The sequence below is a fragment of the Miniopterus schreibersii genome (assembly GCF_964146895.1).
Source record: "Miniopterus schreibersii genome assembly, chromosome: 2".
Classification (NCBI taxonomy): domain Eukaryota; kingdom Metazoa; phylum Chordata; class Mammalia; order Chiroptera; family Miniopteridae; genus Miniopterus; species Miniopterus schreibersii.
Genome location: NC_138102.1, coordinates 143760421 through 143776397, shown reverse-complemented (window position 1 = coordinate 143776397; position 15977 = coordinate 143760421). Strand labels below are relative to the sequence as shown.

Below are 15977 nucleotides of genomic sequence, written 5' to 3'. Positions count from 1 at the left end.
GCTCTGATCTGGATGTGATTTTCTTTCATCTCCCAAGTTTGCTTTCTGTGAGTACCAGGGAGCACCTGGAAGATGAAGTTAGCTAGAACTGGACACAGCCTTAATATTCATGTATTTATTCTCAGAACATACAAACTCATCTTTTCAGAGAATAGAAAACAGAAATTTCACTCAGCGACTTAAAGATGGGACACAGTCGCCGCACCCTGTCCCACATCTAAAAAAAATTCCCTGGGTGAATTGTCTGATTGCTTCCTAAGCCCCCTTGGCACAGGGGCTGTGCACAGCTCTAAACAAGGCTCTCAATGTGTTTTTAGAATCCAAAAGGGTAAATGCTATCAAAATGACAGTAAGAGTCCAAGGTCCATAATCCTCACAGTGCAGGATCCCCTGGGTCATCTAGGGCAACAATGTTGCTGAAGCTTATGCAGTCAAGTCTCTGCCAAAGAAGCCCCTCCCAGCAGCCAGGTTTCTGTTCAGCCTGGGAGATGATGCCAATTGGCTGCCCCCAAAACTGGCAAGAGCTGATGGCCAAATGCAATCCTGGAGTCCGCCAGAGGGGCTGAGCTAGGCCCCTCTGGTAATTTGTTCTCCCTGCCTCCTGCAGCAGCTTCCCTCCTGCAGCAGCCCCACACTCAGGCCTTCAAACCTGACAGTCTAGGCCAAGGAGTCTGTTTCCTAAGCCCCCATAAAAGTGAGAACCTGGAAAGAGAGAGGTGAGGGTCCTGAAGAACAGGCTTTAGAGTCTGCCCTTAAATCGGTGAGGAGAGGGCTGTATCAGGCAAAGATGGTCTCTTCCCGGCGCTTCTTGGTGAGGATGGTGCCTGGCTTATGCTGGGCATCTGGGTGGTTGGCTAGCTCTGGGGGACAGGAGGACACTGGGCTCTCCAGGATGGCTTGCTTCAGCTCATAGAACACAGCAGAGTCCTCTTTGGTAAGGAAGGTGATGGCCACGCCACTCTTGCCTGCTCGTCCTGTGCGGCCAATGCGGTGGATATAATCTGCAGAAGGAATGGGGGAGGAATGTCACTCAGCACCAGGCCATATGCCCCAGTGAGCAGTGCCTGACACCTCTACTTCTAAAGGCATTATCCTCCCCACCTCCACAGGCAGTAACAGAGCTCCTACTACCCGAAAGTACAGTGCACACAATGGTCTCTCCACAACCACTACTGATGGGGTCATCCTACCACACTAAGACTGAGAGGACTCAGTTCCATTCTTTTCCACACCCTGAACACAGAGTGCTACCCCAGATACTGGAACAACACACCCAAATGAGATAAAAGAGTAGGAGCTCGCCCTGGCCAGTGTGGCTCAGTTGGGCATTGTCCCATGCACCAAAAAGTTGCCAGTTCACTTCCCAGTCAGGGCACATGCCTGGGTTGCGGACTCAGTCCCTGGTAGGGGGTGTGCAGGAGGCAGCCGACTGATGTTTCGCTCTCACATCTATGTTTCTGTTTCTCTCTCTCTCCCTTCTCTAAAAATTAATTTTAAAATCTTTAAAAAAAAAGAGTAGGCACTTTTCTCACTGTGACAAGCCATTCTAGACTCAAGAGCTGTGAGAGATGGCAGCAGTAGCCTCCTCAGTATAGAACCCTGACTAAAGTGGAAAGAGACAAAGGCTTCCTTGACCCAGACTGCAGCTGCTTTCCTTGCACTTACCTTCAATGTTTTTGGCCATATCATAGTTGACCACCATAGATACATCTTGGATGTCGATACCACGACCTGCCACATCTGTAGCCACCAAAATGTCCTTGGCCCCAGCCTTGAGGTTGGACAGTGCAAATTCTCGCTGCTCTTGGCCTTTCCCACCGTGCAGTGTACAAGCATTGTACTGTTGGGAGAATGGTGAGGTGAAGAAAGTGCAATGGAATCATGAAGACACAGAAGTTAAGAGGGAATAGGGACAGAAAGGGAGGGTTTCAGAGAGCAGCAGAGTAGGAGAAGGGGAAGGAGGCAGGAGAAAGAACGAGCACAATTTAGAGTAAGGAGAGTACAGGTGAGCTGAAGAAGGTGGGAGAGACCAGAACATGGCGTGGCAGAGAGAACCAGGGCAAGGTCAAAGGTAAAATTGGGCAAGATGTGGGGCCAGACACATAAGAGGTAGTCAGAGGATGAGGGTGAGAGATGAGTGTGGAAAGCAGGGACCAAGAAGTTTAAGGAAGCCTAAGCACTGAGTGGAGAGGATCCCCCTTTCCCCTCAAACACCAGTATTAGGAGTAAAGGACACTGATCTATGTCTTCCTCCTGACAACACTATCCCCTCCCCGAAACATACATAAACAACAAACTTGGACCCATTCTACTCCACATCCTTAGATCCTGCCAGGGTATGTGTCTCAAAATCCCTGGCCCCAGTCACCTCGAAAGAAGAGCCAAGGGAGCTCTAGCTGGCACTGCTGGAATGGACAGAGTCAAAACAACTGACCCAGTCCTCCTAAGCTCCACCAAACCTCCCTTTTCCATCTGGCCCTGACTTGTTCAATATTGGAGATGTTCAAAACTGGATAACAATTGAAAGCAGGATTCTAGGGGGCCCCTCTAATTTCAGAAAGCAGCACCAAAAAGACCAGACTTTGCCCTCCCCTGCCAGACACACCCCCATCTTCTCCAGTGATTTGGCCAAAACATCACAGCCCTTCTTCTGGTTGACAAAAATGATGATGGGTGGATCAAAGCCTTGCTCCAAGATTGCCAGCAGCTTTTTCCTGGGGAGAAGAGGAGAAAAATGAGATGCATACTACCTCACACTCCAAGTGAAATGCCCAACCCTGATCTACAAACATCGATTCCAGGCTCCTTAATGCCCATGGCATCCTGAGTAAGAAAACAGCAGCTCTTCAACAAGGCAGAACAATTGCCATCCAGCCACCACTCGCACTGAAAAGAGCCCCTTCTCCATCCTATTTCCCCTGGCTCAGTTGCCCCAGTACCTCTTCTCTGATTCTGACATGAGGAAGACCTTCTGTTCCACACGTTCATGGGGCTTGCCTGCAGAGCCAATGTACACCACAGCAGGTCGCCGAAGATAGCTCCGGGCCAGGCGCTCCACTGCTGGGGGCATGGTGGCCGTGAACATGACCGTCTAGGAAAACAAGAGGCTCAGCCTTGGGCTCAGGAAGACAATCACATATCCTACCATCACCATAGGCGGCACAGCCCAGGCTGAAGAATCTAAAATGAGCCACGGTATAAACTTTCATAGCCACCACCTTAGGAAATAGTGTCCTCTGCCTTCCCACTTCTTTCCTTAGTACCTGTACTTGACATCTCATGATGACAGGAAGGGCTGAGAGCATTTGCTAGCATCTATGGTGGGCAGTACCATGACTGTTTGGGATCATTTTTCCAGGGCTAAGCTAACCTGCCACACTGTCAGAAGACTGCATCTAGGCAGGCCTCACCATTCTGGAAATATGTACTCTGGGCCCAGTTAAGTCAAGAAGGGCCCTAGAGCAGGTTTGCCAACCTGCTCAACTCTTCCCAGCCCAGGGAAGCAGCCTTACTTGGCGATACTTATGTTTTCCTGACTCAAAGTTGGCCAACATCTTCTCAGGGTCCTCAGCCTCATCCGTGTCTGGCTTCTGGTTGGTGACAGGCATGTGCTCCAGAATCTTCTGGACATCTGGCTCAAAGCCCATGTCAATCATCCTATCTGCCTCATCCAGAACCACGTAGGTACAGCGGCTCAGCACCAGGTACCGGTTCTCCAGCACATCAATCAGACGTCCTGGGGTAGCGATCACAATCTAGGGGGTACAGTGGAATCATATGTAGCCCCAGCAGGTACCCTTTCTTCTCTCTCCTATAAACTACCCACCCACTTGAGCAACAGAACCCCAATGCTAAGACACTTGGACCCCAACCTCTAGTTACGTTTGGCAGTGAAGGTTCCTGAGAACTGGCACAAAAATCACTTGTTGCTATCTTCGATTTTTCAGGAATAAATGGGGTCTCTGAATAAGATACAGGGCTTAGACAACGGCAAAATCAGAAGAAACTTTCTTAGATGGAAAAGAGACTAAGGGATACTGTGGAGGGGGTTATATAAAATAATTATATTAGGCCCAGCCGGGTGTGGCTCAGCCGTTGAGCATTGACCTAGGATCCAGGAGATCGCGGTTTGATTACTGGTCAGAGCACATTCCCGGGTCATGGGCTCAATCCCCAGTCAGGGGCATGCAGGAGGCAGCTGATCAATGACTCTCTCATCATTGATGTTTCTCTCTCTCTCTCGCCCTCTCCCTTCCTCTCTGAAATCAATAAAGATATATTTTAAAAACAGTAATAAAAAATAATAATTACACTAAGAAGTCTTCAGAAAACTCAATTCCTATATCAGACTTCTTATAAAAAGCTCTCCTTCCCTATCTTGAAAAGGTGGCGACACACACAGTCAATGACTTGGTCTGGGAAAGTGATTAAGAGCACAGGATTTGGATACGACTCTCAGTTCTGCCCACTGCCAGCTGTGTGTGACTTTGGAGAAGTTATTAACCTGAGCCTCGGCTTCACCTGTAAAATGCAGAGTCCCCTATGTACTCTCACATGGTTGTAAGAATTAATGACATGCACAGTACAGTCCCTGGTGCATAAGTCCTCAATAATAGCAACACATCTACAAAAACCAGCCCTCTTCTTCATTTGACTGAATGTCTGTGGCAGAAACTAGAAAGAGCCCCAAAACAGCACAGCCCAAATGGCGGGCTGGTTCCTGGCCAGGTGAACAAACCTCACATCCCATGCGCAGCCTGAAGCCCTGGTCTTCTCTGGAAATGCCGCCAATGACAGCCACAGTGCGGATGCCTAGTGGCTTCCCAAACTTGATGGTCTCTTCCTCAATCTGCTGAGCCAGCTCACGGGTGGGGGCCAGGATGATAGCATAAGGGCCCTGGTCTGACTCTTCGATCCTGTGGTAAATGGGGCATCCCACAGTTTCATGAGCTTTGAGTCCCATCCAACCACAAACAGGAGCAAGACAAAGTCACACTTAAGGGGAGCTATGAGAATAGAGAGGGTGGTAGGAAGAGGGTGCAATGATGTCCCTTAAAAATAAGAGACTTCAGGATAGCCAGTTCTCCAGGGAGTGGCCCTTGCCAGCAATTAAATCATACTCTTCTTTGATATCATGATCCAGTTATTCCCTAATATCTGACCCAAACTAAAGAAGCAGCTTCTGATCATAGATTTAAAAAGAAAACGAAACACTCATTTGCCACTTTCACCATTCCTGCCCACTCAAACCCACTCTAACTGGTGACAGATGACCCCACCTGTCAATTTTGGGAAGAGTAGTGATCCAGACCAGCAACGGAATGAGGAAGGCTGCTGTCTTGCCGCTGCCAGTTTCAGCCACACCAATGATGTCACGATTCTGTAGCCCAATGGGAATTGCCTGACGCTGGATAGGTGTTGGTTCCTGCAGTGACCCAGAAAGAGTAATGGGTACAAGCAGAATTATACTACTTGGGCTACTGCTCATAGAGTGGGCACATACGCTAGCACAATGGGAGGACACCAAGCACTGTTCACAGGAATGGGGACCTGAAAAAAAACACAATCACCAAGAGCCAATACTTCCACCATAAAGTAACAGACGTCACCTTGGTGCCCACTGGCAGAGAAGACACTAAATAGTCAAGGAACAAAGTTTGTATCCCCTACAACACAGGAACATGGCAGGTCTTCTGGACCAATCTGCTCCTCCTCACCTTGTAGCCACACTTATCGATGACCTCCAAGATGTGTGGGGGCAGAGAAGAGTCTTTCCAGGATCGGATGGGATTAGGGATCTTGCCACCTTTGGTGGTAATGCTGTAGTCCTCACGGAAGATCCGCCAGTCCCTGTCCGTCATCTCATCTAACTTCTTCTGAGACCAATGACGATCATCCCAGCGCTGCTTGGCTTCCTTCTTACGAAGTTTGCGGAGTCTTGCCCTAGAGCAGGATCAGGAGGAATAGTGGGATGAGTATTCCCCAACTCCTTTCTGTACACTCTGGGCTGTGCCCAACCATCCCAGCCCTGACCACTCACTCCTCCTGCTCCTTTTCTTCTAGTGTCCGCCTCTTCTCCATTAGGTCTCCATAAAAACGTGACTGTTCTCGTTTCTGCTGCTTTAGGTCAATGCCTGCAATGAAGCCTCGCCCCAACAACTGTACCTGGTGCCGTTCTTTGTACCTGGGATTGAGACAGAGGAAGAAAAAAAGCTGTTACTGCAGCAGGAGGGAAGGGCAGGCTACCAATATGTACTAGTTCCCCTTCCTAGCCTGGGTCTTTCCTCATGCAGAGGGCTGGCTGGCTACTAGTTTACCAATTTCCCCATCCCAGCTTATCTTACTTCTATCTCTGTAGTCACCAGTTTTCCCTAGGAACTTCCTAGTTTAAAAGATCTAGTTTAGACAACCTACTGAATGGCAGAAGATATTCACCAACAATATATCTGATAAGGGGTTAATATCCAAAATATATAAAAAACTCATACAACTTTAAACCAGAAAGACAAACAATCTGAGTAAAAAAATGGGCCAAGGGCCTTAATAGAGATCTCTCCAAAGAGCATATACAGATGTCCAACAGACACATGAAAAGATGCTCAACATCACTAATCATCAGGGAAATGCAAATGAAAACCACAGTGAGATACCACCTCACATTTGTCAGAATAGCTATTATCAAAAAATAACAAGTGCTGGGGAGGACATAGACAAAAGGGAACCCTTGGGCACTGCTGATGGGATTGCAAATTGGTGCAGCCACTATGGAAAACAGTATAGAAGTTTCTCAAAAAATTAAAAATAAAACTATTATATAACCCAGCAATCCTACTTCTGAGTATTTATCCAAAAACATCCAAAACACTAATTGGAAAAGATATATGCACCGCTATATTCATTGCAACGTTATTTACAACAGCCAATATATTGAAGCAACCTAAGTGTCCATCAATAGATGACTGGATAAAGAAAATATGGTGCACATGTACAATGGAATATTACTCAGCCATAAAAAAGAACAAAATCTTACCACTTATAAAACATGGATGGACCTAGAGGGTATTGTGTTAAATGAAATAAGTCAGACAAAGACAGATACCATATGATTTCACTTATATGTGGAATCTAAACAAAATAAATGAATGAACAAAAACAGAAGTAGACTCATAGATACAGAGAACAAATAGATGGTTGCCAGATAGAAGGGGGTTTGGGAGAATGGGTGAAAAAAGTGAAGCAATTAAGAAATAAAAATTGGTCCCCAGCCAGCTTGGCTCAGCAGTTGAGCATCGACCTATAATCCAGGAGATTGTGGTTTGATTCCCAGTCAGGGCACATGCCCAGGTTGCGGGCTCAATCCCCAGTAGGGGGTGTCCAGGAGGCAGCCGATCAATCACTCTCTCATCATTGTTTCTATCTCTCTGGCTCCCTCTCTCTGAAATCAATAAAGACATAATAAAATATATATATACAAATTGGTAGTTACACAATAGTCATGGGATGTAACGTACAGCATAGGGAATATATGGGCCATTGTAATAACTATGTATGGGGTCAGGTGAGTACTAGACTTATGGGGGATCACTTTGAAAGTTATATAAATGTCTAACCACTATGCATACACCTAAAACTAATATATTGAAAGTCAACTGTAATTTAAAAAAAAAAAAAAAAAGGCCCGGCTGGGCGTGGCTCAGCGGTTGAGCATCGACCTAGAATCCAGGCGATCAGGGTTCGATTCCTGGTCAGGGCACATGCCCAGGTTGTGGGCTCAATCAATGACTCTCATCATTGATGTTTCTATCTCTCTCCCTTTCCTTTCTTCTCTCTGAAATCAATAAGATACATTAAAAAAAATAAAAAGACCTAGTTTAGGCCTGAAGCCACTCACAGTGGGTTGTAGTCGATGGATGTGTCCTCAGATGCATCCCACTCAAAGACAAACTTGCGGTCATTGAGATGCCTTGTTCGGCGCCTCTTCTTAATGCCGCCCAGGTAACGCTCCTGCCCATGGAAAGAACAGAGCCCATCAAGCTCGAGGTCCCAAGTTCACATGCAATGATCAGAATGGCTAAATAATTAAAGCTCATTTTTTTGTGTGGGAAGAAGTGAAGACAGAGCTGAGGCTGCACCTTAATGGCATGCAGCTCCTTGCTCTTATCCTTCTCCTCCCGAATCTTCTGCCGCCCTTCCTCATCCTCATTTCCATTGGTCTCCCGCTCCATCCTCTCCCTGCGTTCCCGACGTTCCCGTTCCTGAGGGTCTTCTGCAGACCAAAGAAAGCAAAGCTACAGAAGAGCTCAGTGGAAATAAAAAGAGAGCATGGAGAAATCCAGACAATGGACACCACATGAGGAAAAATGGGGGATTATGAGTCAAGGGAAATGGAGATATAACAGAAAGATACTTTTCTCCTAAACTTCCCCCATCCTTTCCCCTTCCAAACTCCAGAGCAAACAGGTTTCTAACTCTCCTGACACTATAACCCTATCCTACCCTTTCCTATCCCATCCAGGGGCTACAGGGGGTAGGAAAACGAACCCAACATTTTCCTGCCCAAGTCTTGAAACTGTTTCCTTTTCTTCCTCTCTTCTTCAAGCATCCTCTGCCGTTCTTCCACCTCCTGCTGCCGTCGCTTCAGGGCTTCAGCCTCTCGTTCTGCTTTGGACAGGAACTTGGGCTACAAAATAGTTTGGAACAAATGATCTGGAACAAAGGATCTGGAACACCACTGATGGGAGATAGCAGGGAGTCCAAAAATATTTGCTCAGGCATTAAATCTGTTAAGGAAAACACAAACAGGCCTAGGATTTTGTTATGGGCTGAACTGTGTCCCCTTCAAGATGCATATATGGAAGTCCTAACCCTTAGTACCTCAAAATGTGACTGTATTTGGAGAGAGCCTTTAAAGAGGCATTGAAGGTAAAATGAGGCCCTTAGGGTAGGCCCTAATCCAATCTGACTGGTGTCCCTATAAAAAGAAAAAACTCGCCCTGGCTGATGGGGCTGTTGGCTGAGCGTCGTCCCATGCATCAGGAGGTCAGTCCAATTCCCAGTCAGGGTACATGCCTGGGTTGTGGGCTGGATCCCCAGTAAGGGGTGTGCAGGAGGCAGCCAATTGATGTTTCTCATCGATATTTCTCTCTCTCTCCCTCTCTCTGAAATCAATAAAAAATATATTTTTGAAACAAGAAGAAATGTGGATACACAGAGATATACCAGGGACACACATGCACAGAGGGAAGACCGTGTGAAGAGAGAGAGGACATCCATCTACCAAGGAGAGAGGATTCAGAAGAAACAGCCCTACTGCCACCTTGATCTTGGACAACTAGCCTCCAGAATGGTGAGCAAATAAATGTCTGTTGTTTAAGTCGCCCAGAGTGGTGTTTTCTAATGGCAGCCCTAGCGAACTAATACAGATCCTCAAGTTCTTACCTTAGCTTCAGCTTCTTCCTCAGCCTTTTTCTTGGCCAGAAGTTCCTCCAGGGATAATGGCTGGGCCTGAAGATAAAGCACAGGACTTCAATCCATAAAGGCTCTCTCCCTTTGAAGATCACAAAATTGAGCTTGAATTCAAGAGGAAGATGAGAAAACCCTTCCTCTTTCTTGCCTTGGGCTTCTTATCACCATGTTCATCCTCGTCATCCTTCTTAGAGTCTCTGTCTTTCCGAGATTTAAAATCTTTTCCTCGTCCAGGAGATAAACTTTAAGAAAAAGAAACAGAAAAGTCTATTGCTGTTTTACCCCAGCCCCTGAATGAGGTTCAGGCTGACCCCAAAAAGAGGATGGAAGTTTTCCCATGACTCAGTGAGACTGGCCCATGGTCACCCACCAGGTCCTGAAGCTCCCTTTGCAGGCATGGTCACTTTGCCTGCTCAGAAACCTAAGAAAGATACCAAGATACCGGAGCATTAAGCTATCCCAACAAATACATGCTATATATTCTGGGTAGAAAACTGAATGGTTTGGTGGAGCTAAAGAAATGTTTTATAGGCTGGTAACCTTTTCAAACTAATTTCTAAATTCTAAGAACAAGCTGACTTGTTCAAGTCACAACTCAAAGGGCTGTGACCTCACTAACTGGTCATATATCTAAAGACACATGCCTGCTCAGGACCTCAGAAGGTCCTGTCTTAGTCCCAATCTACCTGAATCTCCTTTTCTGAAACTAATTTCTTCAGGCAAGTGGGTCTTCACTACTGATGTTAAAAATATTTCCTCCAGCCCAGATGGGTGTGGCTCAGCGGTTGAGCCTAGACCTAGGAATCAGGAGATCACGGTTTAATTCCCACTCAGGGCACATGCCTGGGTTGCAGGTTCAATCCCCCATCAGGGGGTACAGGAGGCAGCTGATCAATGACTCTCTCATCATTGATGTTTCTCTCTCTCTCTCCCCCTCTCCATTCCTCTCTCTGAAATCAATAAACATACATTTAAATATATATATATGTATATGTATATATATATATATATTTCCTCCAAATAGCAGTTGTACATTGAAGGAAAAAAATCCTGCTTGATGATACAGAGTGAAATTTAGTCTGCTCAACACCCATATACACCCTTCCCAGATATTGCTATATATGTCTCCTCCTCATTTTCCTTCCTACCAGTCAGCAATCCCTTCCCCACATCTGCTATAAGCGTAATCTACAAGAGATCTCAAACTCCACTGTGTTTGTTATAAGAATTCTGTCCTTTGTCCTGAATTCTAACTACATATTCGGGACCCAATAAAAACTCTGCAAAGAAAGTTTCCAGAAGAAAGATACCAAGATACCGGAGCATTAAGCTATCCCAACAAATACATGCTATATATTCTGGGTAGAAAACTGAATGGTTTGGTGGAGCTAAAGAAATGTTTTGTAGGCTGGTAACCTTTTCAAACTAATTTCTAAATTCTAAGAACAAGCTGACTTGTTCAAGTCACAACTCAAAGGGCTATGACCTCACTAACTGGTCATATATCTAAAGACACATGCCTTCTAAAAAAGACAGCTCTGCAGTCACTACCAATAGGATCCACTAAGAAAAATTTACCTTCCTACAAAGCTGACCAAGCTCAGATGCTGAGAGGAAGAGATGGGAGCATTCCCCTAAAGCGCCCCCCATTCCCTCAGGTACCTAGATCGTTTCCGGTCTTTGTCCCGTCTGTGCCCATCCTTATCCCGATCTCGATCCTTCTTGTTCCGATCCCGCTCCTTATCTCGTTCTCTGTGCCGTCGTTCTCTGAAGGCAACAAATTTAAGAAATCAGTTGATTTTTCCAGAGTACCCTGCTTCACTGCAGTCCTAAGAAGGTAACCGTGATCTTTTCTCCTCAAAATAAAATTTTACAAATTGAGAAATGTGTTTCTTGGGGAAGTTATCGGGGGTTCTAAAATGATCTTATAGCTCAGAGTTATACTGTTAAGTATTAATGGCAATGATAGACCATGGGCTGACTATGTGAACAGATGAACTACCTCTGGACCTTCATCTTATGAGTTCACTCTTAACCTTCTGAGCTAATGGGCCTCTAGGTATAAAGAAACGTGTGAAACACTAATGTCCTAATCCTGGAGGTATCAGAAGAACCAAGAATGAAGAAGTTTAAAATGTACCCTCCCTTTCCACATATCGGATATACAAAGTTACTCTACCTTTCCGTAGACTTAGACCTGGAACGGGAGCGAGACCGGCTGCCTCCTCGTCGCCTATCCCTTGAACGATGCCGCTTCCTATCTTTAGATGGGGAAGATTTCCGGTCCCGGTCTCTATCACGCTCTCTGTCAGGTGACCGAGATCGCTTCCTTTCCTCCTTGGAAGGTGACACATCACGGTCCTTCTTGTCAGCCAGCTCTCCTGCCATCTGTCATGGGTAAGAGGAGTACTTATTATGTACTAGGTACCACTCTAAACTCTTTATATATAATGTACTTAATCTCAGAACAACCCTATGAGACAGATATATTGGTATGCCCACTTTATAGATGGAGGAAACTGAAGCTCAGGTATACAAAGTAACATGTCTAAGGACACACAGGTGGTAAGTGGCCAGAGTTCCAGGCAGTCTGGCTCCAAAGGCCCACTTTTATTCATCATACTATACTGCCTTTCTGTGATTATTTTTTGTATATATTCATTCCTAAAAGTATACAGTGAACATAATCTTATTTTTAAATTTAGACTACAAGAGTATTAAAAGAGATGTTAGTGAAGGAATAACATACTAGCTATCTCTAGAAAAATCCCGTATTACTTATCTTAGGAGATTATTAGGTCTGCCAGCCCTCCAGGATCAGTCAACACACAAATGTCCATTTAAGAGAGGTAAGTGTACCCAGCCAGGAGTGGCTCAGTGGTTGATCATCGACCTAGGATCCAGGAGACTGCAGTTCAATTCCCTGTCAGGGCACGTGCAGGAGGCAGCCGATCAATGACTTTCTCTCATCATTGATGTTTCTATCTCTCTCTCCCTCTCCCTTCCTTTCTCTGAAATCAATAAAGATACGTTTTTTTAAAAAAAGAGAGGTAAGTTCTTTTGAGCTCATAAAGAAAGCTCAAAACTGGGGGAGGGGGAATTTAACTTTGAGATTTGGCATTAAAATCAGCACTCCAAGGAAAAACTACACTTACATGGAAAAAAAGAAAGTTACTTCTAGTTATACAATGGGAAAATCTTGGTGAACGGTACACAGGACCTCCATGAAGCTTTTTTTTTTTTTTTTTTCCAACTTCCTATGAATCTATAATTATTTCAGGAGAAAGAAGAAAGAAAGGTAGATACCAAAAACTACAGATCATAGACATTCTTACTCACATTCCCTACTCAGATCTTCAGTCTTATCATTACCCAGTCCCATGAAAGGTTTGTGCAGGAATTTGTCCTGTTTCTTCTTGCCTGGGAAACACTGAACACCATGCCACCTATCAACTGTCTTTCAGACTACAAAGTCTACTTCAGCTTCATTTGCTAAAACAATAGCAAGTCTGAATCTGCCTCTATCCTGTCGTCATCACCACCACCACAACCATCATCACCATCCCTAACACTTGGGATAAATTTCTCAGAACTTATTTTATCCCCAAATGGTTCAGCTAGAATATCAGTTCCCTAAGCTTTCGTTTACAACCCCCCTTTCCCCTTGTAATTTCAAGCCATATATCTTTAAGGAAGAACTTGTAAAGAAAAGAAAAACAAACAAGTAACACTTTGAAAAGGTGGAGAAACAACCCATTTTAACTCACAATTGCCTGAGAAATTATTGAATGTTCTATATCAGTATATCATGTGTTATCACATGCAAATTATACTGATGTTTCTTTCACTTATAGCCCTAGGAAAATATTCCAGAAGAAAGGCTATTTTCTCTATAAAGCATCCTAGACATCATTAATTCCTTCAACAAATATTCACTGAGCACGTAGTAGGTGCCAGAAACTGTTCTGTATACTAGAGATATACCTGTAAACAAAACAAAGTCAGATCTCTAACACTTAAATTCCAGTGAAGCAGACAACAGTTAAGCAGTAAGATAAGAGAATTTCAAGTAGTAATGAGAACTAATGAAGAGAATAACAGTGATATAATGAGAAAAGGTATGAACAAGAGACAAGAAAGTACAGGAAAGAATTTTTTAGATGACATGTAAGCTGAGATTTGAATGATGGGAAAGAGAGAGCCTGCAAAGATCACGGAAAAGAACTTATTGGGTAGAAGCAAGTATTAAGACACTGGGCAGGAAATAGCTTAGCATGTTTGTCAATTAAAAACAGACTTGTGTAGCTGAGTGGCAGTGAACAGAGGAGATGACTGATTCAAGGGGAGTTCAGGAAGGGAGGTAGGAGTCGATCATGAAAGTATGTTTTAGCCTGGCCAGCGTGGCTCAGAAGTTGAGCATCGACCTATGAACCGGGAGGTCACGGTTCAATTCTCGGTCAGGGCACATGCCCAGGTTACAGGCTCAATCCCCAGTGGGGGGGCATGTAGAGGGCAGCTGATCAATGACTCTCATCATTGATGTTTCTCTCTCTCTCCCCCTCTCCCTTTCCCTCTCTCAAATAAATAAAAACACATTTTAAAAAGAAGAAAAAAAATGTTTTAGGCCAGGGTAAAGGAACTTGGACTTTAATCTAAATGCAACCTTAGAAGTGAGTGTTAAACAGAAAGTAATGTGATCTACTCTTACATTTTTAAAAGAATTACTTTGATGACTTGCAAGAAACTATATAGTAGGGAGGCAAGAGTGGAAACAACCACTGAGAATGCTATTATAGTAGTCGAGGAAAGAAATGACAGTAGCTGTTCTAGGAAAGTAGCAATGGCGATGGAAAGAAGTAGACCGCTTCAGGGTATACTTTCAAGGCAAAGCTGACAGGACTTACTAATAATGAAGGGAGAAAAGGAGAGGGGACACAAAGACAGCTCCTAAATTTTGGGTTGAGCAACCTAATGGTTTGTGGTGCCATTAATGACTGGAAAAGACTGAGGGTGGGGGGAATTTAGGAGGAAATCAGAAATTTCATTTTGGCCATGTCGATAAGAAAACCAAGCGGAGATTGCAGGAAGGCAATTGAAAATGCAATTCTGGAATTCAGAAGAGAGGCCCTGGAAACAAAAATTTGAATCATCAATACAAAGATGGCTTTTAAAGCCATGGGACACTAAGTGATACTACTTAAGTAGGCAGTATGGTTAAAGGATAAAACAAGAAGAGAATGCAGAGCTCTGGAACTCTGTAACATTTAGAGGTAAAGCACAGGAGGAGGCAGAAGAAAAGCTGGAAAGAAACTAAAGCCAGTAAGAAAGGAGAGAGAGGAAAAAAAAAAGTAAAGTAAAAGAAAGGAGGAAAAAAGTGATTCCCATGATCTGGAAATCACAGAAGACAAATCGCATTTCAAAGAGGGAGTGGTTAACTGTGTGAAGTGGAGAAAGGCTAGGTGACAGAGGAGTGGTGACCCTTCCATTTGGAAAAATGGAGATGGTAACTTTGATGAGAGCTGTTTGGATGGCACTGAGGTAGAAACCTGATTGGAGTGAGTTTAGAAGAGGACGAAAAATGAGAAGTAAACATAAGCAACTTTTATGATAAGTTCCATTTATCACAGGCACACTCTAGCCACTGCTTTCAGCAGCCTTCCTTGCAAATCTCCAGATCTCTGAGTTCCTCAGTTCTTGCAGGGCAGGGGCACATTCATTTTGAAGTTTTTGTGAAACATCCACTATATGCAAGGCACCGTGCTAGGTGCTGTGTAAGTTACAAAAGGCAATCAGGAAGTTTACAGAATAGTACAGGGTATGAGACACCTACCAAGATGAAGGCTCAGATGAAGTATTCATTAAGAATTCAAAGAAGTTTCCTTTCATTTGTAAGGTCTACAGAGGAAGAGGCTCTTGAGCATTTAAGTATAGGTAGAATTTAAAGATGTGTTATTGAAGGTGCGGAAAATAAGTGATTCTCGGCACACAAAAAAAATACTGAAGGCGCAGAGGCGGGAAAGCGTGACTGGTTCTGGGAGGAAAACCAGAGTCCTAGTTTGGCTGGAGCAAGGGCTACTCAAAACAAGAAAGAATAAGGTCAGACCAGGGGCATCACAGATGCTGTGCCATGAGACATGGCCTGTGCTCCCAGGAGCCAACACTACCCGCTGGGGCCGGCGCCCCTTCGCTCCGGCAGCCAGAGTTTTCCGAGCTCGTGCCCCTTCCCTGAGGCGTTCTTCCCCGCCTGGTCCTGGAGGCAGGGGCCACCGTCGTGCCTCCACTCTCCCCCTCTCTGAAAGCTCATGGGAACCGCCTCCATCGCCCGGGACTCACCACTCTGACTATGAACCGCCCAACGCGGCCTCAACGCAGCCCAGCAGTCGCCATCTTTCCCTTTTCCGGGTCGCGGAGATGCACCCCCTGACCGCGGGGCAAGCTGGGAAGGCGAGTTTCTGACACTTGGCTGCGCTGGCCCACAGCGGGAGCCCGAGAACTACCAATCCCAGAATGCA

At 45.0% G+C, this 15977-nt stretch overlaps 1 protein-coding gene across 1 annotated transcript; it reads right to left on the bottom strand.

Annotated features, from left to right (window-relative positions):
* Window positions 1-100: 100 nt before the first annotated feature.
* On the bottom strand, window positions 101-15891 carry DDX23 (DEAD-box helicase 23). Its single transcript, XM_081130264.1, has 17 exons — window positions 15799-15891; window positions 11645-11853; window positions 11128-11232; window positions 9614-9707; window positions 9439-9504; window positions 8542-8680; window positions 8133-8266; window positions 7892-8004; window positions 6041-6184; window positions 5718-5943; window positions 5280-5425; window positions 4739-4916; window positions 3513-3755; window positions 2940-3091; window positions 2606-2714; window positions 1666-1840; window positions 101-1001 (listed from the first exon to the last, which is right to left on the bottom strand). The coding sequence occupies exons 2-17, from the start codon at window positions 11851-11853 to the stop codon at window positions 778-780; spliced, it is 2457 nt and encodes an 818-aa protein (XP_080986390.1). The 5' UTR covers window positions 15799-15891; the 3' UTR covers window positions 101-777.
* Window positions 15892-15977: the final 86 nt, after the last annotated feature.

Bases quoted from the DNA above. Each gene is read 5' to 3' on its own strand.
- DDX23 (XM_081130264.1), bottom strand. From the start codon at position 11,853: ATGGCAGGAGAGCTGGCTGACAAGAAGGACCGTGATGTGTCACCTTCC. The intron at 8,267-8,541 runs GTTCGTTTTCCT...TTTGGTCTGCAG, and splicing joins CTTGGGCAGGAAAATGTTGG to AAGACCCTCAGGAACGGGAA. The intron at 1,002-1,665 runs GTAAGTGCAAGG...TTCCTTCTGCAG, and splicing joins TATGGCCAAAAACATTGAAG to ATTATATCCACCGCATTGGC.